The 26771-nt window shown below is 46.0% G+C and overlaps 1 protein-coding gene across 1 annotated transcript in view; it reads right to left on the bottom strand.

Moving 5' to 3' along the window:
• The window catches only part of GAB2 (GRB2 associated binding protein 2), a 275595-nt gene that overhangs the window by 24320 nt on the left and 224504 nt on the right, over nucleotides 1–26771 (bottom strand). The window contains exons 3-4 of the mRNA XM_089691504.1: nucleotides 2850–3090; nucleotides 900–1471 (exon numbers count right to left, since the gene is read on the bottom strand). Coding sequence (XP_089547630.1) covers nucleotides 900–1471; nucleotides 2850–3090 — 813 coding nt within the window. The remainder of the gene's footprint in view (nucleotides 1–899; nucleotides 1472–2849; nucleotides 3091–26771) is intronic.

Genomic DNA, 26771 nt, shown 5'->3' with positions numbered 1-26771 from the left:
ACACAGAACAAATGTCCATGCAGTTTGACAGGATGAATAGCTCTGCAATTTTTCTTTATAAATACAACCCTTTGGGTTTACTAAAATTACAAAAGCTGTCTGCAAAAAGATCTCACTAGGCTTTTTTTTTTTTTTTTAACGTTTTGAAATGATGGTGGCAATCAGTCTCCTTACACAGTTATAAAAAGTCTCCAATACTGAGAACACACTTCTGGTGTCTCTAAAACAAGAGCAGAAAAAAAAAAAAAACAACACCGGGAGGAACGATCAAGCCGAGAGGAATTGGATATCTAAGCAAAGCAAATGCAGCTGCCATTTGTTTATAAAGAGGTTAGTGATACTCGGATTCTCTGACACCGTGGCAAACAAAACTGATAATGTTGTCATCCTGACATTTAGCTAGCAGCTTGCTTGTAAAATGATGTAATGCCGCCTCCCACCGCTAGAGGGGGAAATTTTCCCAAAAAAGTTGTGACCTGATCAAAAATGTATGCCTGCTTGCCCATGAAGCTGACTCTCTAATATTGACACTACTATCCCAGCTGTACTTCCACCAACATCTCACCCTTACAATGTGACTCCAGCCAAGGCTCAGAGAAGGTTTCCCCTCACTCTCTGCTCTGATGTTAGAAGTCACTAGGATGAGTGTATGGATAGCCATTGTTCTTCAAATCTGGATAGCTTAGGGAAGGATTCGAAACCTTTACATCATGGTCCCCATCGAAGTCCCCTCTTACAATTCAACCCTTTTTAGTTGTCATTTAGTACCCAATCGTTAAGTCTTTTTTACTTGGCAAGCCAGTAAATGGGAGTCCCAAAAACTGGTCTGGCACAAGAACTGCTTGCTGACTCCATCCACCATCGGTAATAACCCAAATGTACATAAATGTCCTTCTTACCTCGATGGCGTCGGTTCTCCATGGCCGGTAAGGTGTTCCTCCTCGGAATGTTGACTGAAACAACACCAATATTGTCCCCATTAAGCTGCTGAGGACTTCCCCAGCGGGTCTCTGTCTGCCCCGGTTTGGGGGGCCTCGGAGGAGGAGCATTATGGAAGTCATTGGATGCCAAAGACAAAGCATTGTGGTTCTTGTCCAAGGTGAAAGTCCTCGGTATCTGATAAACGGAAAGCGGCGTCCCAGAGAGATCACACGAGTCTGTTGAAAGATCACTAAACTCTTTACACAGAGCATTGCTAGGGATTTTATAGGTGTAAACGTCCTCATTTTCAGATTCCGGCCCGGTAAGGCTTGACTTGGTGGGAGTGTCTGAGCCAAAGCTCCTCGGGAGGTCGTAGGCACTGTCCCTCAGCTCAGAACTGAGCCGCCTCGGCTTTGGTAAGCTATAGAAGCCGTGGACCTGACCGCTGACCCCGTTCATGCAGTGTCCGTACCCCTGGGCCAACTTCTGCACAGCTGTATCACTACGCATAAAAAAGGAGGACCTGGTGGCTTGAGAGAAGCTGGCACTTCTGGAAAACAGACAGTCGGAATATTAAAGAACAATAATGTAGTTATTGACTTATGAGTGTTCTGTAATAATGTCAATGCCAACACCACTTCGGACTTAAAGCTGAACTCAGTTCAGTGTCAAACGTCAGCCACCAAACCTTACTGACCTGAAGAGGATCTGCCAAGAGGAGTGGGCCAAAATCCCTCCTGAGATGTGTGCAAACCTGGGGGCCAACTACAGGAAACATCTGACCTCTGTGATTGCCAACAAGGGATTTGCCACCAAATACTAAGTCATGTCTTGTGAAGGGGATCAAATACTTATTTCCCTCATGAACATGCAAATCAGTGCATAATTTGTTAGACATGCATTTCTTTTGAATTTTTTGTTGCTATTCTGTCTCAGTGTTACAATACACCGAACATTCGATTTTTAGACTGATCATTTCTTTATGAGTGGGAAAACATTCAAAATCAGCAGAGGATCAAATACTTATTTCCTTCACTGTAAATGGCACTGATAGGCGGCACTGACTGACACTAATAGGCGGCACTGATGAGCACAGATAGGCGGCACCAGGGGTGGACTGACAACTCATGGGGCCCCAGGGCAATAGGGGATCATGGGGCCCCTGTGTCTTTGCCCAAACTCAAAAAAGCCTATGAAAAAGGTACCAGGGGCATCTCATGGGGCCCCCTACTGACCCGGACCCTCGGGCAGTGCCTGAGTTTCCAAATGGTCAGTCCGCCCCTGGGCGGCACTCGGACACAGATAGGCGGCACTGACAGACACAGATAGGCGGCACTGAAAGGCAGCTCAGATGGGCACTGATATGTGGCATTGATGTACACTGGTAGGCACTGATATGTGGCAATAATGTGGCACTGGTGGGCACTGACAAGTGGCATTGATGAGCACTGACAGGTGGCAATGATGGAGCTACTAATTACTAAAATAATTGTATTTATGTTCTGTGTACTCTGGGAGGCCATGGTCCTGGGTTTAGTAACACTTTAAGAGTGAAATTCTCCTCACTTTCAGAGACAGGAGCCACTGGGAAAGGAAGTGAAAGGATATTTCCACAAGGGTACATAGACAGCAAAAAAAAAACAAAAACAAAAAAAAACTGGTAGGGGATTTAACCCTTCCCAACTCCATTAAAAGTGGCTTTGTACTTTAGGACTTTTTTTCCCCACTGTGGGCATTCCAGCAAAATTACCTTTTGTAGTGATAGGATGGGGCTATCTAAAGAGGTAGTTGGCTCCATGCTGGGAAAACCCTTTTGTACAATCCATTGGTTTGGTCCAGGTGATCATGGAACATAGAGCCTACTACCTCTTTAGATAGCGCCATTTTGTCACTAACACACATGATGAACCAAGAGATATGAAGCTCACCTCATATTTTCGGCTTTGCGGCTCATACATTGGTGTAGGAAGAGGTAATCCTGGGGAGCGCTGGCAGATAAGGTTGTCTGGTGAATGTGGTTGGAAGGTGGTTCAAAGGTGAACAGGGTGGGCTGGCTGGAATGAGAGGGGGCTGACGACTTCCGTTCCCTGAGCAGGTGGTGAGTGGAGCTGAACTCAGCGGGTGAGGAACGAGGACCATGGTTCACAGATTGTAGGTTTCTCAAGGAATCTGCATAAAAACAGAGAACACAGGTCACCTATCTGCCAGGTGGAACAAAAACTATGGTGATCTGGTAAACAATTTTAACAAACACCCATTTATTGTATAGAATACAATCTGATTGTTTTAGCAATCCTTGCTTTTCCACCAGTTCAAACAGCAGACATAGCGAATAGTAGTTGGTCATGTTCAATTAGACATGTTCTGTAATGTTGAAGACACTTCGTAGCTTCTTCAAGACATTTCTTCAGTTCCAGTCTTGGAACTTTGAAGTGGAGAAGTGGCCTGGAGAAGCTACGAAGTGTCTTCAACATTACAGAACAAGTCCAGCTGATGTGATCATCTATTACTAGACCATGACCTGGATAAATGAGAACCATCAGAGACAGCAGGCGATATAAAGGTAAAAGGATTCTGGTGGAATCTGGCTTCTTCACACAGCTAATGACTTTACCAATCATTATGGCACCCAAACACAGCTTCACAGTGCACGTTCAAAAATATATACTATTTGCCTCCCTATTTATGACTTAACCTTGCCCACCTTTGCCCTTCTCAAATTCATACATTCCTCGATTCGATGGGCATAGTTTCCATTGTTTGCTTATATCCTATTTCACAATCCTTCAGCGTACTGGCCATACCTGATCAGTAGCAGTCTTAGTCCATGGCAGCTTTGAATCGTCACATCTCGGTTCAAAATTTAAACTTTTTATAATTTTTTTTTTTTTTAATTTTGAACCGAGATGTGAAGATTCAAAGCTGCCATGGACTAAGAATCTTAGTCCATGGCAGCTTTGAATCTTCACATCTCGGTTCAAAATTTAACTTTTTTTTTCCTTTTTTAATTTTGAACCGAGATGTGAAGATTCAAAGCTGCCATGGACTAAGAATCTTACTCCATGGCAGCTTTGAATCATCACATCTCGGTTCAAAATTTAACTTTTTTTTTCTTTTTTAATTTTGAACCGAGATGTGAAGATTCAAAGCTGCCATGGACTAAGAATCTTAGTCCATGGCAGCTTTGAATCTTCACATCTCGGTTCAAAATGTAACATTTTTTTTAATTTTTTTTTTTTTAATTTTGAACCGAGAAGTGAAGATTCAAAGCTGCCATGGACTAAGATTGCTACTGGTCAAAGGGGTTCTTTGGAGTGAGCCATTGGAATCTACTATTCATCAAGTTGATCTTCAGAGTCCAGTATTGGGACCAAAAGTGCGGTTAGACCAAGCATTTTATGATGTGAGGTCACACTGCTGCAGGTGAGTAGACATCTGGTGGAGGTATTGTGCACAATCTCTGTGTTTTGCAGCACCGGTGGTTACAGGAGGAAGGATATCTGTTCAGAAGAAATTAATTGGGACTTTTCCATATAATTTATTTTCTGTATACTATTCACATATCTATGCACTTATATTTGCTGTGTAGCGCTGCACAGTTACAGTATATATATATATTTTTTTTTTTGCCCACATACGAGACAGGGGTTTTTGTGTTTTAGCCACTACCTATATAATTTTTTGAGGGGTGTTCTCTTCTTTAATTTTTGATCCATAGTAACACGTAAGGTTTTTCACCACAGTGTCCCATAGAAGTTTGGTGTCCCAAACATTTCTGGCTATAGGAGTCAGTTCAAAACAAGGAAACCTTGGGTCCAAGGATTAAAGTTTCCTTTCAATTGGAACGCTAGAAAAGAAATGAACAAGCTACTTTTGTTGGTTTACTTTTAGGATTCCATTTCAATTTTACTGCGAAATGTTAACTGCCAGCTAAAGAGTGAAACCTTCTTTAATCGTTCTTTTCAATGCTGACTGTTTGACCAGTTGCGGACTTACTACACACATCTATCGGTCTTATTGTAATATGTTACATGAATATGGGTGTAACATGTAACAAAAAGCAAACTTATCCTTTCAAATGCAACCTGGCAAATAGTTTTTACTTTTTTTTTTTTTTTTTTTAAATAAAATTTGTTTCTTTTTAACCTGTTAGAAGGATTTCGTTTATCAGCTCTTTTTGACTCCTTCTTACCCTTCTCCCCTTTATTATTTTCCTGCTGATTTTTTTATTATCTCTTTTTTTTTTAACCAATAATATTTAGACTTTTTTATTGTTGTTTTTATTCATTTTGTCTGTTAAAGCAGATTTCCAGCTGTTTTTGTGTGTTTAAGGGCCAGTTCACACTACATGCGTTTCAGTTGCTTTTTTTTCTGTACCCAGCGCAAAGAAAGTAGGTTATATGGATGTCAGTGTCATCAGTGCTTGCAGTTCCAGTGCGTTCCGGTTGCAGAAAAAAAAGTAGAACAGGCTGCATTTTTTCTGCACAGAACTGTACTGGAATGCGGTAAAATGCATCAAAAACACACCGGAATTTAAATTGAAGAAAAAGAGAGGGGAAAAATGTAACTGGAATGCATAAAAATGCACTGGAACGTGTCAAAAACACATCAAAAACAAGCAAAAATGCATCAAATATGTGCATGCAAAGATGCATCCAGGACGCATCTGGACTGTGTTTCTATAGTGTGAACTGACCCTAAAAGTCAGCAGCTACAAAATATGTTTTTTTAGCTGCTGACTTTTAATAAACACACTTACCTGGCCCAGGGTCCAGCGATATACTCCCCCGCGCCGTTCCTTTCCTCCTCCACGGCACCAGCATCTCAACTGTGGGCACCAGGCTGTGACAGCTTGCAACTTCACAGCCCGGTGCCCACTGCACATGCGTGAGTCAAGCTGCGCCTCCTGATTGGTCTGGCAGTCTTCTGGGACCTTTGAAAGTTCCCAGGAGACTGCGGGAGGAAGGAAGGGGCAGCAGTGAAGTGAGGTGGGAGCGGGTACCTGTCAAAAACAGGTATCCACCCCACCCCCAAAAAATATGGCAGTGGAGGGGGAAGGAGGCACACAATCAGGGCTTTCACTTTTGAGTGGAACTCCTCTTTAATTTAATTACTGTAACATTAAAAAATGCTCAATTTAAACAAAAAGCCTTTAGTCTTTTATAAATAACTTTGTAATGCTTTGTGCAAGAATCATCATTTTAATGCCATTTTAAATTGAACAAATACTAGAACAAAATGTATAATTTTCATGTACTCAGTTACATTGAAACAATTTTTTAAACTAACACCAATCAAAGAAAAAAATTGAGTTTTGCTATAGTTTTGTTACTTTTTGCAAGACAATATCACCAAAAGAAAGCATTGTTTGTCATAAAAATAAACCATATATTGTAAGTAGAACTTTATTATCCTAAGTAATTACAAATGTATCACCAAATAAACAGGCCCATAGTGGAAATGTAGAAATTGCTCTGCTCGGTGTGGGAGCTGAAGTGGTTTATTCAAGGCTGCTCTCCTCTTTCGTTCTTAGTTTATTATTTTACTTTTTTTTTTTGTCTATATAACTTGAAAATATACAATAAAAGTGAATGCAAACTGAAAGAAGCTTCAGATCTGTGATGTGCCATATTCTGAAACAGGAAACAAGTGCACAGTGTGGACAGAGCGATAAATAAGCGAAGACCCTCACCGGGCTCCGATCACCTTTGTGCTTTAGAGGAAAGGACTGAAAACAGAAGGAAGACTAAAGTAGATGTCCGCATGCACATACCCTGCTAAGGATGATGAAACCCAAAAACCACAATAACTGAAAAGCAGCTTGCTTCTGGAAAACAACAGTGTGAAAGTACAAGGCTGGCCAGAGATGAGCCAACTAATATAAGCAATACTCTAATATCAAGCATTTTTTGAGATTATGGGGCAGTTATTGAATTGAGCTCCTCCAGAGGTTGTGAGGGGTTACTTAAGCAATAAGCAGTTTCTTCCTCAGATGAATTCCCACCGACATCAATGATCTTTTTATCTATCTGTAAGAAAGGAATTCTTCCAATTGACCACTATTATAGGGAGCATTCTTCCCAATGATCACTAATACAAGGACCATTGTTTCTGATGATCACCAACGTAACAGGCAATCTTCCCATTGATCACTATAGTAAGGAGCAGACCACCAATGTAAGGGGCCTTCCTCCCACTGACCACCAATGTAAGGGGCCTTCTTCCCACTGACCACCAATGTAAGGAACATTCTTCCCACTGATCACCAATGTAAGGGGCATTCTTCCCACTGACCACCAATGTAAGGGGAATTCTTCCCACTGACCACCAAAGCAAGAAACATTCTTCCCACTGATCACTATATCAGGGAGTATTCTTCCCACTGATCACTAATGCAAGCAGTGTTCTTCTCACTGACCAACTGACAATCTTTCCAATGACCATCAGTGTAAGGAGCATCCTTCCCACTGATCACCAATGTAAGCAGCATTCTTCCCACTGATCACCAATCTAAGGAGCATCCTTCCCACTGATCACCAATGTAAGGGGCATTCTTCCCACTGACCACCAATGTAAGGAGCATTCTTCCCACTGATCACCAATATAAGGAGCAACTTTCACACTGATCACCAATGCAAGGAATCTTCTTTTCACTGACCAACAGTCAGTCTTTCCAATGATCATCAATGTAAAGAGCATTCTTCCCACTGGCCAGCAATGTAAGGAGCATTCCTCCAACAGACCACTAATGTAAGGAGCATTCTTCCAACTGACCACCAATGTAAGGAGAATTCTTCCCACTGATCACCAATGTAAGGGGCATTCTTCCCACTGATCACCAATGTAAGGGGCCTCGTTCCCACTGATCACCAATGTAAGGGGCCTCGTTCCCACTGATCACCAATGTAAGAGGCATTCTCCCCACTGATCACCAATGTAAGAGGCATTCTCCCCACTGATCACCAATGTAAGAGGCATTCTCCCCACTGATCACCAATGTAAGGGGCATTCTTCCCACTGATCATCAATGTAAGGAGCATCGTTCTCACTGACCACCAATGTAAGGAGCATCGTTCCCACTGATCACCAATGTGAGAGGCATACTCCCCACCAGTGTAAGGAGTCTTCTTCTCACTGACCAACAGTCAATCTTTCTAATGGTCACCAACGTAAAGAGCATCCTTCCCACTGGTCACCAATATAAGGAGCATTTCTCCCAATGACCATGAATGTAAGGAGTATTCTTCCCACTGATCACCAATGTAAGGAGTATTCTTCCCACTGACCACCAATGTAAGGAGTATTCTTCCCACTGACCACCAATGTAAGGAGTATTCTTCCCACTGATCACCAATGTAAGGAGTATTCTTCCCACTGATCACCAATGAAAGGAGTATTCTTCCCACTGATCACCAATGTAAGGAGCATTCTTCCCACTGACCACCAATGTAAGGAGTATTCTTCCCACTGACCACCAATGTAAGGAGTATTCTTCCCACAGACCACCAATGTAAGGAGTATTCTTACCACTGACCACCAATGTAAGGAGTATTCTTCCCACTGACCACCAATGTAAGGAGTATTCTTCCCACTGATCACCAATGTATGGAACATTCTTCCTATTGATCACCAATGTAAGGAACATTCTTCCTATTGATCAATGTATTAAGAGGCATTCTTCCCATTGATCACCAATGTAAGGAGCATTCTTCCCACTGATCACCAATGTAAGGGGCATTCTTCCCACTGATCACCAATGTAAGGGGCATTCTTCCCACTGATCACCAATGTAAGGGGCATTCTTCCCACTGATCACCAATGTAAGTGCATTCTTCCCACTGATCACCAATGTAAGGGGCATTCTTCCCACTGATCACCAATGTAAGGAACATTCTTCCTATTGATCAATGTATTAAGAGGCATTCTTCCCACTGATCACCAATGTAAGGAGTCTTCTCCTTGACCAACAGTGTAAGGGCCAATCTTCCAATGACCACCAATGTGAGGAACATTCTTCCCACTGACCACCAATGTAATGCACATACTTCTCTTCCTCCCACATGACAGTGCTGGTGCTCCTTGATTAGGCATATTGTACTATCACGTGGACACTGTGAGAGAGTCATCAGCCCTGTGTGAAATTCAAATAACATGGAGGCTACACAGTGCTCAGTGAATGAATGGAGCAGAGGAGGAGTGAAGGAAAGGTAAGTATCAGCTGTTGAAATGGTTGGCATTAAAGTGAACCTCTTGCTTTCTCCTGCATGGGAAAAGCAGAAATTAACTCTATGTCTAAGGCATTAGATAGCTGATCATTTATAAATCACAGAGCACAGAAACTGGCAGTAGGATTCCCTATTCATTCCACAGCTGGGAGTTGTAGTTCCCCAGCAGCTATAGGTCCTCACTGGTTTATACAGCTAGTGTTCATCCATTTCATCCATCTCTGTAACAAAGCTTCCAGTAACACGCTGTAAAGTCAAGCTCGGGTTTACACTGAATTATGGATGCGCCATGCATCAGCAGAGTTATGAATCACACTGCCCGGATGTCGTTTAGCCATGAAAGAACAATTATGTGTCCTGCTAAATATGATATTGTCTTCAGTGTACGGAAAAGAGCCGAATCAAAGGCCTGCTGTGCTGGGGGCTTGTACCGACAAAGCAGGAATTCCAATCTCCTCTTTTCAGCACATTTTTGGCAACTTATAAAATATAGATATACTGGAGTTTTCCCATTAAATGCACTTTGCTTCCTTTAACTTTGCAATAATCATCTGATTTACGGCACTGGTACTCAGTGCAAGGAAATAATGCGTTGGTGGTCAGTGTGTGCGTGTGTGTATATGGGGGGGGGGAAACAAAGTACTGGTGCTAGGGGTAGGGAGGGATAATGCATTGGTAATGAGGATGGGTGAAGACCATGCATTTGTGCTCAGTGGGGGAGGGATAAATGCACTGGTGCTTAATAGGAGGGTGCAGGAAGAAAACATTGGTCCTCAGGGGTGGGGATTGATACTACTTTGGTAGTGAGGATGGGTAAGGACAAAGCATTTTTTCTTTGTGGGGGGGGGGGGTGATAAATACATTTGTGTTCGGTAGGAGGGTGGAAGAACAAAACATTGGTGCTCAGGGGCAGGGAGGGATAATGCATAGGTAGTGAGGGTAGGTGAAAACAAAGCATTGGTGCTCAGGGGCAGGGAGGGATAATGCATAGGTAGTGAGGGTGGGTGAAAACAAAGCATTGGTGCTCATGGGGGAAGGCTAAATGTATTATGCTCAGTGGAAGGGTTGAGAAACAAAACATTGTTGCAAAGGGTTAAGGGGATAATGCATTGGTAGTGAGGGTGGGTGGGGACATGTATTGGTGCTCTGTGGAGGAGGGATCAATTCTTTAGTGCTCAGTAGAAGGATGGAGGAACAAAGCATTGGTTGAGAAACAAAACATTGTTGCTCAGGGGTAGGAGCATAATGCATTGGTAGTGAGGGTGGGTGGGGACATGCATTGGTGCTCTGTGGAGGAGGGATCAATCCTTTAGTGCTCAGTAGAAAAGTGGAGGAACAAAGCATTGGTGTTCAATGGTATGGAGGGACAATGCACTGGTAGTGAAGGTGGGTGAAGACAAAGCATTGGTGCTCAGTGGGGGAGGAATAAGGCACTGGTGCTCAGTAGGAGGGTGGAGGAACAAAGTACTGGTGCTCAGGGGTAGGGAGGGATAATGCACTGGTAGTGAGGGCGAATGGGGACACGGCAGTGGTGCTCAGTGGGGGAGAGATAAATGCATTGGTGCTCAGTAGGAGGGTGGAGGAACAAAGTACTGGTGCTCAGTGGCAGAGAGGGATAATGCACTGGTAGCGAGGGTGGGTGGGGACAAAGCATTGGTGCTCGGTGGTGGTGGGGTAAATGCATTGGTGCTCAGTAGGAGGGTGGAGGAACAAAGTACCGGTGCTCAGTGGCAGAGAGGGATAATGCACTGGTAGCGAGGGTGGGTGGGGACAAAGCATTGGTGCTCAGTGGGGGAGGAATAACGCATTGGTGCTCAGCAGGAGGGTGGAGGAACAAAGTACTGGTTCTCAGGGGTAGGGAGGGATAATGCACTGGTAGCGAGGGTGGGTGGGGACAAAGCATTGGTGCTCGGTGGTGGTGGGGTAAATGCATTGGTGCTCAGTAGGAGGGTGGAGGAACAAAGTACTGGTGCTCAGTGGCAGAGAGGGATAATGCACTGGTAGCGAGGGTGGGTGGGGACAAAGCATTGGTGCTCAGTGGGGGAGGAATAACGCATTGGTGCTCAGTAGGAGGGTGGAGGAACAAAGTACTGGTTCTCAGGGGTAGGGAGGGATAATGCACTGGTAGCGAGGGTGGGTGGGGACAAAGCATTGGTGCTCGGTGGTGGTGGGGTAATGCATTGGTGCTCAGTAGGAGGGTGGAGGAACAAAGTACTGGTGCTCAGGGGCAGGGAGGGATAATGCACTGGTAGTGAGGGCCAATGGGGACAAAGCATTGGTGCTCGGTGGTGGTGGGGTAAATGCATTGGTGCTCAGTAGGAGGGTGGAGGAACAAAGTACTGGTGCTCAGGGGCAGGGAGGGATAATGCACTGGTAGTGAGGGTGGGTTGGGACAAAGCATTGGTGCTCAGTGGGGGAGGAATAACGCATTGGTGCTCAGTAGGAGGGTGGAGGAACAAAGTATTGGTGCTCAGGGCTAGGGAGGGATAATGCAGTGGTATTGAGGGTGAATGGGGACACGGCAGTGGTGCTCAGTGGGGGAGAGATAAATGCATTGGTGCTCAGTAGGAGGGTGAAGGAACAAAGTACTGGTGCTCAGTGGCAGAAAGGGATAATGCACTGGTAGCGAGGGTGGGTGGGGACAAAGCATTGGTGCTCAGTGGTGGGGTAAATGCATTGGTGCTCAGTGGGAGGGTGGAGGAACAAAGTACTGGTGCTCAGTGGCAGAGAGGGATAATGCACTGGTAGAGAGGGTGGGTGGGGACAAAGCATTGGTGCTTAGTGGGGGAGGAATAACGCATTGGTGCTCAGTAGGAGGGTGGAGGAACAAAGTACTGGTTCTCAGGGGTAGGGAGGGATAATGCACTGGTAGCGAGGGTGGGTGGGGACAAAGCATTGGTGCTCGGTGGTGGTGGGGTAATGCATTGGTGCTCAGTAGGAGGGTGGAGGAACAAAGTACTGGTGCTCAGTGGCAGAGAGGGATAATGCACTGGTAGTGAGGGTGGGTGGGGACAAAGCATTGGTGCTCAGTGGGGGAGGAATAACACATTGGTGCTCAGTAGGAGGGTGGAGGAACAAAGTACTGGTGCTCAGGGGTAGGGAGGGATAATGCACTGGTAGTGAGGGTGGGTGGAGACAAAGCATTGGTGCTCAGTGGAGGTGGGGTAAATGCATTGGTGGTCAGTAGGAGGGTGGAGGAACAAAGCATTGGTGCTCAGTGGAGGTGGGGTAAATGCATTAAACAGAAAATTGATGTTGCGCTAATCACAATGCCACAGAAATTCCAAAACAAATTACTATCTTTATGAAGTTTGGGTAAAGTATATATAACCGGTAACCGACAGGTATCTAGGTTTTCCAGTTCTTTTTTATATTTAATTGTGGGATCATTCGGGAGCTTCTGATAGGTATTGGCATCAGACAACTGGCTTGCCAATTCCTTCATGTAATACTCTTTGGAAAGGACAACAATGCCTCCTCCTTTATCAGCGGGTCTGATGACGATGTCATTACGTCTTTCTAATCTTTTTACACCAGTTTCAATACCTTTATTAGGGTTACTCTTAGGTATTTTCAATTCCTCTAAATCTTGCATCATCATCTTTTTGAAGGCTTCAATTTGACTGTTGTCACTTAGCTGTGGGTTGAAAGGGGATTTATTTCCAAAGGAGGTATGTATAATGTTCCCCCTGGGGGCGCCATTTTTAACCTCCATGACAGTTGGATGATCCAAGAGTTATTTCTTAATATTACGAATGTATTTTTGGACATCTACATAAATGTCAAATTTATTGGCCGGTTTAGGTGGAGCAAATTTAAGGCCTTTATCCAAAACCAGTAACTCTTCTTTAGTTAGAGGGGCCCCACTTAGATTAAAAACTCCATCCCCTATTGCTCTCTTTTCCTTTTCTTTCCTCTGCCCTGCTCGGCACCCCCTCCTCTGTGTGGGCTTCTTCTTCCCCAACCGTCCCTCCCTGGACTTCTCTCTGTCCGGTCCCGCTCTAAAAAACCCCTTGCGGGATAATCGTATGAGGGCCCATAATCCTCCCTAAGGGACTCATATCTATTATAAAGGGGAACTGGACTCCTTCCTTCTAATCTTGGAGGGTACCATGGTCTATAGGACGGTTTGGGGCTCCTATCATCATATCTTGTGTATGTTCTCTGATGTTGATTGGGCGGGTAGGGTCTTTATTGCTGATGGTTATAACCTGGCCTAACTTTATTCCAATGCCCTTTACCCGATGGTCTCCTACGAAAGGAACCACCATTCCTAGGTCCCCAACTATTTTTTGGGGTCTGATCATTCTGATATTGATTGGGATGATAACTATGGTTGTATCCCCTATCATCTGTCACCTTATTGGGGGCGTCCCTAGGCCCCCGATCACCATTAGGTCCCTTAAAAGGCTCCATCTTAATCTCCTTAACCAGGGTGGTGGCGGCTGATGCTGTTTGTGGTGGATTGCCATTTAATCACCTGGTCATTTTTAAAATCGTTAAAATCTCTCAGCTATTTTTTGCTCTTTCTGTATCTCACTTCTTGGTCCACATTTTCTAGATCTTTGTTAAGACGTTTCGTCAGGTTAGAAAATTCTGGGGATTCTTTAAATGATTCTAATTTATCATTAAGCTCACTGATCTGTTGTTCGACGTTTCTCATTTTTTTCTGTTTCCTTTTGATTAAAAACTTTAGCACTTCCAAACCTTTTTCATGAAAGAAATTGAACCATTCTTCCACTGACTCCTTATCCGTAAGCCCATCACAGATGGGTACATCCCACCTTAATCTCCTGGGGACAAGTCTATCTTTGAGATATTTCTCGTGGGTGACCATGTCCAACCATAGGACCACCTTTTTTCCATTAAATGACCCAACTTCCTAAAGTGGGTATCGAGATCTTTCCTTTGGGTGGAGTCTTTCTTATTAAATATGTCATCAACATTGATGCTCAATGGGCGGATGGAAAACCAAAGCATTGATGTCCAATGCTCGGTGAAGAGGGAGAGAACAAAATGGTGCTCACTGTGAATTTACCTGATTCTGTCTCCTATGCTACTTGTTTTGTCTTCTCTCTGTACAAACTATGCACCTACTGAGCCAGACAGTGAGTGTGTAGACCTGGAGCTGTGTGTCAGAAGAGTTCCAGAACTCAGCTGAAGGACATGTCCCAGATCCTTGGGGTTCCAGAATTTTGTTGAAATACTGGTACAGTCCTGTGGGATTCAGGACGGGTTGGGGGCATGTCCAAGTGTCATCTGTGAAAGGCTGGTAAGACCCAGGTGTCACCATCTAGGAAAGATCATTGAGGCGCAGCTGATATCTGGGAAAGATCACAAAGGCCCAAGTTTCATCTCTTTCTTTTAAGAAGGTTTGAGGAAAGAAGTTTGAGAATTGCTGCTATAGAGGATATGTAGAGATACACGATGTCAACTGAAGCGGTCTAAACTGACGTGCCAGAATCTGACCATGACTTCAGTCTAACATTACAGTGGTATTAAACACCCCAAAATTGGGTGAACATAAAAGGAAAAAACCTAAAAGAGAAAACTAATAGAGCCACCATATCTAAGAAGCACTTTATGACATTTTTGTTTTTCGGTCTCATATCGCTTTAAACGGCCACCAATGATAATCAAAAGCCAGGACTGTCTCTGGAGATTTTTTTAAATTAAATTTGCAGACTCTGCTATAAAAATAGTACAATGTCATATTATAAACCATGATGGAGCGAGGAAGACACTTGCCGACCATTAATTATTGACCGTATTCCTCTGCATGCACTCAATGTCAAAGGGTGTTAAATCCACCAACTCCCCCAGGACAGCCACCACATTGATGGTTCACCATTCTCTTCCCATGGGGCTCCACAGTGCCCTAAAAAGTCAAATCCTTGAAAGCCGACTAGATGGACATTAAAACATCAGGATAAAGCCTACTGTATGTCAACCACCATGTGAACCAAAGGTGAAGGCACATTCCTTCCGAACGGGGCCCATCACCCAGAACTAGAAGGGTCAGGCGTTCTCTAGATGAAATATTTCCAGCAGTGATTCGACAAGGATATTGATCGGATGATTGCATTCCCTTCTTTTCCACCAAGTAACCAGGTCCTGCTTTTCTCCACAATCATTCCTCCATTGTGTTGGTACCAGATTTTACTTTTAAAGGTACAGCTTGGTCAGGAAAAACACAGTTGGGTTGACTAATGCTTGATATGTTTTTTGTATGTATATGTATCGTAGACAACATTCTCTTGGCTTTATTGTAAATTTATACTGTGAAGGGTAAATGTGATTAAATGCATTCTTGCCTTTCCAAGTGCAATAAAAGTCCCCCAATCTCCTTGTATAATGGAAGACTAATTGGCTTCCACCTTGATTGGAGTGTGCAACTGCAGTGGGGACATCGGAGGGTCATTTTCACAGGTTTATGTACACCGATCAGACCCAACATTTTGACCACTGATTGGTAAAGTGAATATTATTATTATTATACAGTATTTATAAAGCGCCAATAGTTCGCTCAGCTACATTACAAAGGGGGACAGAACATGTGACAGAACAATACCAATACAATGCAAAACATGAGGGGATCGAGGGCCCTGCTCTTTCGAGCTTACAATCTAGGAGGGAGGGGGTGGTGGCACAGGAGGAGATAGCTGTGGGGGATGGAGTGGTAGAAAGAGTGGAGGAGGTTGGCAAGTTAGCAGGGGGTGGGGTAGGCTTCCCTGAAGAGATGGGTTTTCAGGGTGCGCCTAAAGGAGAGGAGAGTAGGTGATAATCTGATGGGTTGGGGCAGGGAGTTCCAGAGGATGGGTGACACCCTGGAGAAGTCCTGGAGGCGGGCATGGGAGGAGGAGACCAGGGAACTAGAGAGAAGGAGGTCTTGTGAGGAGCGGAGTGTGCGTGCATTAATTATCCCCTTACAACGACACCTGAAAGTGGGTGGCATATATTAGGCATCAAGTGAACATGTTGCACCTGAAGTTGATGTGTTAAAAAAAACTGGCAAGCGTAAGGATTTGAGTGACTCTGACAAGGGCCAAATTGTAATGGCTAGACGTTTGGGACAGAGAAACTCCAAAAATTGCAGCTTGTTCCCAGTCTGCAGTGGTCAAGACAGACCAAAAGTGGTCCAGGGAAAGAAACCGGCCAATCGGTGACAGGGTCAGCCAAGGCTCACTGATGCACATGGGGAGCGAAGGCTGGCCTGTACAGGCCTGTGTAGTCCAAACCAATAGAAAAGTTACTGGAGCTCAAGTTGCTGAAAAAGTGAATTCTGGTTCTGATAGAAAGGTGTCAGAACAGACAGAGCATCGCACTTTGTTGTGGATGGGGCTGTCTAAGCACAGACTGGTCAGGGTGTTGACCCGTCAAAACATAAAAATAATATTACAGCACAAAAATTAAAACAAATAATAATACTAGGTGTATAAGGTGTAATCCTGGACTCCAATCTGTCCTTTCAGCCCCAAATTCAATCGCTGTCCCAATCTAGTAGACTTCACCTCCGCAACATCTCCAAGATACGGCCGTTCCTAACCTCGGAAACTACTAAGCAACTTCTTCCCTCCCTTGGTATCTCTCGCCCAGGGGCGGACTGACTCATGGGGCCCCCAGGCAATAGGGGATCATGGGGCCCCTGTGTCCTCGCCCACATTCAAACCACACCCAAAAAAGCCTATGAAAGGTACCAGGGACATCTCATGGGGCCTCCTACTGACCCCGGGCCCTCAGGCAGTGCCCCAGTTCTCCAATGGTCAGTCCGCCCCTGCTCTCGACTTGACTATTATAACTCCCTCCTCATTGGCCGACCTCATCGCAGGCTATCCCCACTTCAGTCTGTCATGAATGCTGCTGCCAGACTCATCCACCTTACTAACTGTTCTGTATCTGCCACCCCTCTCTGCCAATCCCTCCATTGGCCTCCACTCAGTGTCCTCCACTGGCCTCTACTCAGTGTCCTCCACCCCTCTCTGCCAATCCCTCCACTGGTTTCCACTCAGTGTCCTCCACCCCTCTCTGCCAATTCCTCCACTGGCCTCCACTCAGTGTCCTCCACCCCTCTCTGCCAATCCCTCCACTGACCTCCACTCAGTGTCCTCCACCCCTCTCTGCCAATCCCTCCACTGGCCTCCACTCAGTGTCCTCCACCCCTCTCTGCCAATCCCTCCACTGACCTCCACTCAGTGTCCTCCACCCCTCTCTGCCAATCCCTCCACTGGCCTCCACTCAGTGTCCTCCACCCCTCTCTGCCAATCCCTCCACTGACCTCCACTCAGTGTCCTCCACCCCTCTCTGCCAATCCCTCCACTGGCCTCCACTCAGTGTCCTCCACCCCTCTCTGCCAATCCCTCCACTGGCCTCCACTCAGTGTCCTCAACCCCTCTCTGCCAATCCCTCCACTGGCTTCCCATTGCCCAACGGATAAAATTCAAAACATTAACAATAACATATAAAGCCATTTATAACTCCGCCCCAAATTATATCACCGATCTTGTCTCCAAACATCACCCAAACCGTACTCTCAGCTCATATTACAGCAGGTATGGTCCTACGTTGTCACCCCGGCACATGGAATTCTGGTGGAGACTACAGGTGACTGTTTCACCACATATTACAGCAGGTATGGTCCACCGTTGTCACCATCACCCTGAGAGTGTAAAGTCCACACTCAGCAAATTTTATGGACTCTTTGGTGAGTGTGATTTGGTGAGTGTGGACTTTACCGGATGGTAAACTGCAACTTTCACAAAGAATATTCCTGATATAGGGTGACAACGTTCTATATTCATTTTAAAATGTGATCCTGTGTTGTCACCCCGTCACATGGAACTCTGGTGGAGACTACAGGTGACTGTTTCACCACATATTACAGCAGGTATGGTCCACCGTTGCCACCATCACCCTGAGAGTGTAAAGTCCACACTCAGCAAATTTGATGGACTCTATGGTGAGTGTGATTTGGTGAGTGTGGACTTTACCAGATGGTACCTGCAACATTCACGAGAATATTCCTGATATAGGGTGACAACGTTCTATATTCATTTCAAATTGTGATCCTGCGTTGTCACCCCGTCACTTGGAACTCTGGTGGAGACTACAGGTGACTGTTTCAGCACACATTACAGCAGGTATGGTCCACCTTTGTCACCATCACCCTGAGAAATAGGCAGGCATCGCTGCAGTGCATGTAGACTTGAAGTGGCTGTAAAGAGGCTGTGGGAGATCAGCAGCACTGGGGTGTAACAAATGATGGGGGGAAAAAAAGGGAAAAGAGTATTTTAATTAAAAAATCCAGCTACATTATCAAGAAAAAAATAATTCCCGGTTCCCATACATTGTGAACTTCCCTTCCTAAGATGGTGTTATGCAGAATTTCCATACTTTCTTTCGATTTTGACGCTTTTGTCCAAGAAAAACAAAGTATTATCTTTTCAACATAAACAGCTCTCCCTGGGTGTCTCGAATCCTTGAATAGAACTACTTATACGAGTAAAACAAAAAAAAGAAAGATATTTGAAACGCTCCTACTAGGAAACTGTATCCCCGGAGGACGTGGGAAGCCGGGGCAAACCGAACATGGGAACGGGTGTGGATTCAGAGCAGAGCGAGCAGAACGGGGCCAAATAGGTTCACGGCGACCTCGGGGTGTCACATGATCTCCATATAGAACATGACTCAGTGAGATTCGAAGAAAATCAATTCCTCCAAGGTCAGCGGAGTGCAGTGTGCCACGGGATGGGGAGCTCAGGGCTTCGTCTTTACATCCAGGCTGCCAGGGTGTTCACACATTAAAGATGTATATATAAATGGGAGGTTTTCATCCTATAAGTGCCCAGAGCATTAAAAATATATATATGAATAGAATTAATTAAAGGGAACCCTGACTTCAAGTACAACATTAACCACTTCTGGACCACCTGCCTGCGAACGGGCGCCCCATACAGGCACAGCGACGTACTGCTACGCCGCTGCCTGTTTCCGGGTTTAGGGCGCGTGCATGCAAAGCAGGGATAGGAAACAAAGAGATCTCTTAGTAAAAGCAGATTACACGCATTATTTCATCGCACATTTAATCCTTTGATCACTCTAGATGGTAACCCCTTCCCAGCCAGGGTCATTAGCAAAAGCGTACCTACAGGGGTTGCAGGGGTCGCAATTTCGACCCAGCTCAATGCTATAGGGGGCCCATGCAACCCCTGTATGCCTGGATAGGAGGAGTGGCGGGGGGTCCGGAAAGCACTCAGGGGAGCTGGAGAGCACGAGGGACAACAGAAAAAAGCCGGATTGGAGGAGCAGTGGAGGCAGCTTCATATAGAGGAACCAATCTTTCCAAGTTCCTCCCGCAGCCCACTGAATGCCTGCGGGAGGGGAGGAGGAGAAGCCGGTGTTCAGTGGCTGCTGATGTTTCCAAACTTTTTTAAAACATACAGTATATGTATAGAACTGTGGGAACATTTTGAAGACCCCTCGTATATGGGGTTCAGCTTTACTGTGTATGTGGGGTTCAGCTTTACTGTGTATGTGGGGTTCAGCTTTACTGTGTGTATGTGGAATTCAGCTTTATTGTGTATATGGAGTTCAGCTTTACTGTGTATGTGGGGTTCAGCTTTATTGTATATATGGAGTTCAGCTTTACTGTGTGTGCGGAGTTCACCTTTACTGTGTGCGGAGTTCACCTTTACTGTGTGTGCGGAGTTCACCTTTACTGTGTGTGCGGAGTTCACCTTTACTGTGTGTGCGGAGTTCACCTTTACTGTGTGTGCGGAGTTCACCTTTACTGTGTGTGCGGAGTTCACCTTTACTGTGTGTGCGGAGTTCACCTTTACTGTGTGCGGAGTTCACCTTTACTGTACATATGGAGTTCACCTTTACCGTGTGCGGAGTTCACCTTTACCGTGTGCGGAGTTCACCTTTACCGTGTGGGGAGTTCAGCTTTACCGTGTGGGGAGTTCAGCTTTACCGTGTGGGGAGTTCAGCTTTACCGTGTGGGGAGTTCAGCTTTACCGTGTGGGGAGTTCAGCTTTACCGTGTGGGGAGCTCACCTTTACCGTGTGCGGAGTTCAGATTTACCGTGTGCGGAGTTCACCTTTACCGTGTGCGGAGTTCACCTTTACTGTACATATGGAGTTCAGCTTTACTGTACATATGGAGTTCAGCTTTACTGTACATATGAAGTTCACCTTTACCGTGTGGGGAGTTCACCTTTACCGTGTGGGGAGTTCACCTTTACCGTGTGCGGAGTTCAGATTTACCGTGTGCGGAGCTCACCTTTACCGTGTGCGGAGTTCACCTTTACCGTGTGCGGAGTTCACCTTTACCGTGTGGGGAGTTCAGCTTTACCGTGTGGGGAGTTCAGCTTTACCGTGTGGGGAGTTCAGCTTTACCGTGTGGGGAGTTCAGCTTTACCGTGTGGGGAGTTCAGCTTTACCGTGTGGGGAGTTCAGCTTTACCGTGTGGGGAGTTCAGCTTTACCGTGTGGGGAGTTCAGCTTTACCGTGTGGGGAGCTCACCTTTACCGTGTGCGGAGCTCACCTTTACCGTGTGCGGAGTTCACCTTTACCGTGTGCGGAGTTCACCTTTACCGTGTGCGGAGTTCACCTTTACCGTGTGCGGAGTTCACCTTTACTGTACATATGGAGTTCAGCTTTACTGTACATATGGAGTTCAGCTTTACTGTACATATGAAGTTCACCTTTACTGTACATATGAAGTTCACCTTTACCGTGTGCAGAGTTCACCTTTACTGTACATATGGAGTTCAGCTTTACCGTGTGGGGAGTTCACCTTTACCGTGTGGGGAGTTCACCTTTACCGTGTGGGGAGTTCACCTTTACCGTGTGGGGAGTTCACCTTTACCGTGTGGGGAGTTCACCTTTACCGTGTGGGGAGTTCACCTTTACTGTACATATGGAGTTCACCTTTACTGTACACATGGAGTTCAGCTTTACTGTACATATGGAGTTCAGCTTTACTGTACATATGGAGTTCACCTTTACCGTGTGGGGAGTTCACCTTTACCGTGTGCGGAGTTCACCTTTACCGTGTGCAGAGTTCACCTTTACCGTGTGCAGAGTTCACCTTTACCGTGTGCAGAGTTCACCTTTACCGTGTGCAGAGTTCACCTTTACCGTGTGCAGAGTTCACCTTTACCGTGTGCAGAGTTCACCTTTACCGTGTGCAGAGTTCACCTTTACTGTACATATGGAGTTCAGCTTTACCGTGTGGGGAGTTCACCTTTACCGTGTGGGGAGTTCACCTTTACCGTGTGGGGAGTTCACCTTTACCGTGTGGGGAGTTCACCTTTACCGTGTGGGGAGTTCACCTTTACCGTGTGGGGAGTTCACCTTTACCGTGTGGGGAGTTCACCTTTACCGTGTGGGGAGTTCACCTTTACCGTGTGGGGAGTTCACCTTTACTGTACATATGGAGTTCAGCTTTACTGTACACATGGAGTTCAGCTTTACTGTACACATGGAGTTCAGCTTTACTGTACACATGGAGTTCAGCTTTACTGTACACATGGAGTTCAGCTTTACTGTACATATGGAGTTCACCTTTACCGTGTGGGGAGTTCACCTTTACCGTGTGGGGAGTTCACCTTTACCGTGTGGGGAGTTCACCTTTACCGTGTGCAGAGTTCACCTTTACCGTGTGCAGAGTTCACCTTTACCGTGTGCAGAGTTCACCTTTACCGTGTGCAGAGTTCACCTTTACCGTGTGCAGAGTTCACCTTTACCGTGTGCAGAGTTCACCTTTACCGTGTGCAGAGTTCACCTTTACCGTGTGCAGAGTTCACCTTTACCGTGTGCAGAGTTCACCTTTACCGTGTGCAGAGTTCACCTTTACTGTACATATGGAGTTCACCTTTACTGTACATATGAAGTTCGCCTTTACCGTGCGCGGAGTTCACCTTTGCCGCGTGCGCGGAGTTCACCTTTGCCGCGTGCGCGGAGTTCACCTTTGCCGCGTGCGCGGAGTTCACCTTTGCCGTGTGCGGAGTTCACCTTTACCGTGTGCGGAGTTCACCTTTAAGCCGCAGAAGCATAAGAATGTGCATTGTGTGGAGTTTTCATGGTTTTGTTTTCCTCCATATAATTCAGAGCGCAGAATTCCCCAGCGTCCCTCTGTAAGCAGCCAGATATAAGAGGAAGCAGATGCTGTGTGGATGCTCCATATTTATCTGTTTAGTTTTTCATTACAATATGAGGGCGGGGCGCAGCGTGACTTCCAGGAGTCCATACAAAGCCGGGATGTTTGTGATTTCCATGTGTGACATCGGCACGTCTCCATTGTCGCAGAGTCCTTCATCCCATCCAGCCCACATTTTACTTCCTAAGAGGATCCTTCATAAAACTTCCCCCCCGGCTGGCTGGATCTGCATGTTCAGGACGAAGGAATGCCCCATAGACTGACAGTATAGGGTCTAGGCAAGTCTCCATCCTTCCCTTCCATCTTCCTCCTCTGGGCTGAAATGGCTTCCTCTGATTTCACTGCACACTGCGAGCGTCTCACAATGTGCATCAGAAGCTGCAGCAAGTCAGGCAGAGCCCGCCTCATTTCCCAGATGGAAGACGTCCAGCACCATCTAGCACTTTCCTCCTCAGCCAAACTGTCTCTGCCCCCACCTTTTCATTTAATGGAATTCAGTGGAAGAGGCTCGGTGTCACATGTGGATGATTCCACGGAAAGGCCCACTACACCAGACTCTTATCCACACATCAAGTCACTTTAATATCCTCCCTGATCCCAGCATCAGATGTGTTTTTTTTAATTGTATGCATATGAATTCGTGCACAGCACTTCCCCCGATAATGCCCTCATCTGCTTATGTCTCCAGAAGGACGGAGCCATCTTTGCTCAGGTCTCATCCAGGGTCAGCAGGTACTCTGAGATTCTGTCTCAATCATGTAAATCCTGGTGTCTGTGCAGTTCTTGGCAAATGTCTGACACAGATCAGCCCCCTGCTGCAACCTCTCTCCTTGTGACTTGCTACAAAGTTACAACGTTGCAGTCTGATTACTGGGGGGAGAGGAGACTGAGGAAATGTCTCCTCCTGCCTGCAGAAGACTGATGGCATCAGCTCAGCCTAGCCAAAGTTACTGGACTGGAGCTCACGGATAGCTTTTTAACCCCTTGGCGCCAGCGCCTCCAGGGCCTTTAAGGGTTTCAGAAGCCGGGAGGCGGGGCAGGGTTTTAGGGTCATGTGACCGCTATGATTTGCCGTCACATGATCGGGAAAGGTCCCGATCGAAAGAGGAGATCGGGAACTTTCCGTGAGTACCGGACACATGCTGGGAGCGCGCAGGGCACGCGCCTCCCAACACATGTGTTTTTCTTAATTGCACACAAATGTGCAACCGTTCGGCGTCTAGGCACAGACACCGGGAGGCTCCACACAAATGTGAAGAGGTTAAGTACACCTTTTTTTTTGCTAGATATTGTGAATATCAGAGATTTGTGTGATCCAGACCTAAAGTTACCAAAAAAAATCAAGTTTAAATTTCATAACAAGTAGACATATTTATTCTGACTCGACTACTAGGCCATGAACCTTATCTCCCACGATGTATACAGCTATACCACGTGGTGTTGAATTTATCCCTTGCATCGGGTCAGATAGTTTAACTCCCATTATAATGTACAGCGCTGAGCAAACTGTTGGTGCTATATAGATACTGTATAATAATAATAATACCAACTCATAGAATAAACTCACATGTTGAGGAAGTCAGATGAGGAAAACCCATTCGAATGTTCCGTTTAATGGAGAATATTCATAGGTAGAAAAATGTTAATGTTGTAAGCCTCATGGAAAGATGCAGTCAGGAAGACAGGATACAGTGGAATGAATACAGAGAGAGACAGGGGGGAGGGATATACACAAGTACAGTGAGAGAAAGAGCTCAGCTTAGACAGGAGGAGGCAGCTTAAAGACACAGAGCAATAATAAACAAGTGATGGTCACAGAGAAATTATAATAAATCAAATAGTGTAACACAACAATATTGTTGCAGAACCCTCCAACAGAGAGACCTACCTACTGCTCAGAGGAAGGCAGAAGAGGAGAGGTGGCAACAACTCTTAGGCCCCATTCACACCTAAACGTAGCATTTTTGTGCATTTTTCTTATGCGTGTTGTGACGTGTTTTCGAACATTTGTGCACATTTTGTTTGTGCTTTCTTGAGTGCTGGCATTTTTGCATTAGAGCTCTTTCACACGGACATTCCGATCAGGTCCGCCTGCCCGCTTTTCAGGCGGACCCGATCGGAAACTCCAATCTTCCCTATGGAGCGGCAGGTATAAACGGATATGTGTCCGTTTACACCCGCCGACATCCGATTCGCCAAAAAAGGGACGGATGGGGATCCAATTCCCCGTCCGTCGGATCGGGTGAAAGCTGACAGGCGGTCTGTTTTCATTCAATCACCCATTGAGGAGAGCGAGCAGCTCTGTGTCTGCTCTGCAGCAGCGGAGTGGGCACATCACTGTCATCCACTTGCTCAGTGGGGATCAGCAGAGAGATCCCCTCCGCTAAGCAAGCGGATCCGCTAAACGGGTCCGTCCCGTGTGATTTAACCCTTAGGGAATAGAGAAAAATTTCCTATGTGACATCGTTTGTTGGCATGTTTTGCCATGGCAGAAAAACGTTCTCAGCCACACGATAAAATGTGCTAAAGCGCATGAAAAAGTGCAATTTGCGCGTTTTCATGTATTTCTATGGGAATGAAAACGAGACAAAAACGTATCCAAATGGAGCTACAAAAGAAGTTCCAAAACTTTTTGAGCTTCAGGCTACTTGGAGCGGAGATGTGAACCACCTCCATACAGGAATATTGATTTCTTTTTTTTTTCTCCCTGAGCATTTTGGAGCTTCGAGCTACAAAATGCTCTAGGTGTGAATGGGGGCTTAGACCCCATTTACACCCTTTTACTCCCGACTGCATCCGATCTGCCAAAAAGAGATGGATTGGATTGGATGACAGTCAGATGTAAATAGAGAGGCGGGCCATTTACATCCGACCACCTGATAGAGAACAGCAGGATGCAGGGTGGACATAGACCTGTCATCCACCTGCTCAGCAGGGATCAGCAGACAGATCCGGCGGATAGCTAAGTCCACTCCATGTGAAAGGGACCTTATGCTGTACCCTGTGCTTGTATAAAAAAGTATCCTGTTCTCTTTGTATTTCTTCCTTTGTGTGAAATCCCTGGTGTTCCTGCCAGTCTCTCTGCTTTCCTATTAAAAACTGACCACACTAGGCATGAGAGCGCAGCGTGGTCATTTCTCTGGCTGTACTGGGAAGTCTGCTCGCCTCCAATAATTAGGCTTTTGCTGGCAGAGCCCCCTTCCCACAGCCATTTATTGGGAAGACAAGTGTGCTGCTGCTTCTTCTCCCTCACCTATCTGAGCTCCTTGTGCAGCTGAGAACAGAGGATATGTGATCATTTATACAAAAGGGGGAAAAAAGGTGTTTATAATGTTTTTTATTGGTTTGAAACCCAATCACAGCACCACCTGCCTGGAGTTTGCATGTTCTCCCTGTGCCTGTGTGGGCTTCTTCCAGGTACATTACGCACAGAATGCAAGGTTCAAGAGTGCATTACACACAGGGTGCATGGTACAGTAGTGTATTACACGCAGGGTTCAGGAGTGAACTAACAGGGTGCAGAGTTCAGGAGTGCATTACGTACAATGTGCAGGGTTCAGGAGTGAGCTACGCACAGGGTGCAGGGTTCAGGAGTGAGCTACGCACAGGGTGCAGGGTTCAGGAGTGAGCTACGCACAGGGTGCAGGGTTCAGGAGTGAGCTACGCACAGGGTGCAGGGTTCAGGAGTGAGCTACGCACAGGGTGCAGGGTTCAGGAGTGAGCTACGCACAGGGTGCAGAGTCCAGGGGTGCATTACGCACAATGTGCAAGGTTCAGAGCTATGCACAGGGCGCAGCGTTCAGAAGTGCATTACACATAGAGTGCAGGGTTCAGGAGTGAGCTACTCACAGGGTGCAAGGTTCAGGGGTACATTACACAATGAGTGCAGCATTTAGGAGTGAGCTACTCACGGGGTGCAGGGTTCAGGAGTGATCTACACACAGAGTGCAAAGTCCAGGGGTGCATTACACAATGAGTGCAGGGTTCAGAAGTGAGCTACGCACAGGGTGCAGAGTTCAGGGGTGCATTACGCATAGCGTGCAGGGTTCAGGAGTGAGCTACACACAGGGTGCAAGGTTCAGGGGTACATTACACAATGAGTGCAGCATTTAGGAGTGAGCAACTCACTGTGTGTAGATTACTCCTGAACCCTGCACCCTGTGAGTTGCTCACTCCTAAATGCTGCACTCATTGTGTAATGTACCCCTGAACCTTGCCCCTTGTGCGTAGCTCACTCCTGAACCCTGCACTCTATGTGTAATGCACCCCTGAACTCTGCACCCTGTGCATAACTCGCTCCTGAACCCTGCACTCTGCAGCCAAATGCACCTCTAATCCCTTCATCCTGTATGTAGCTCACTCCTGAACCCTGCACTCATTGTGTAATGCACCCCTGAACCTTGCACTCTGTGCATAGATTACTTCTGAACCCTGCACTCTGTCTGTAATACACACCTGAACTTTGCA

This window comes from Staurois parvus, unplaced genomic scaffold, assembly GCF_062004578.1.
Source record: "Staurois parvus isolate SC_StPar_1 unplaced genomic scaffold, SC_StPar_1.0 ptg000563l, whole genome shotgun sequence".
Classification (NCBI taxonomy): domain Eukaryota; kingdom Metazoa; phylum Chordata; class Amphibia; order Anura; family Ranidae; genus Staurois; species Staurois parvus.
The sequence above is the reverse complement of the archived record's forward strand: the minus strand, read 5'-3'. Positions and strand labels throughout refer to the sequence as shown.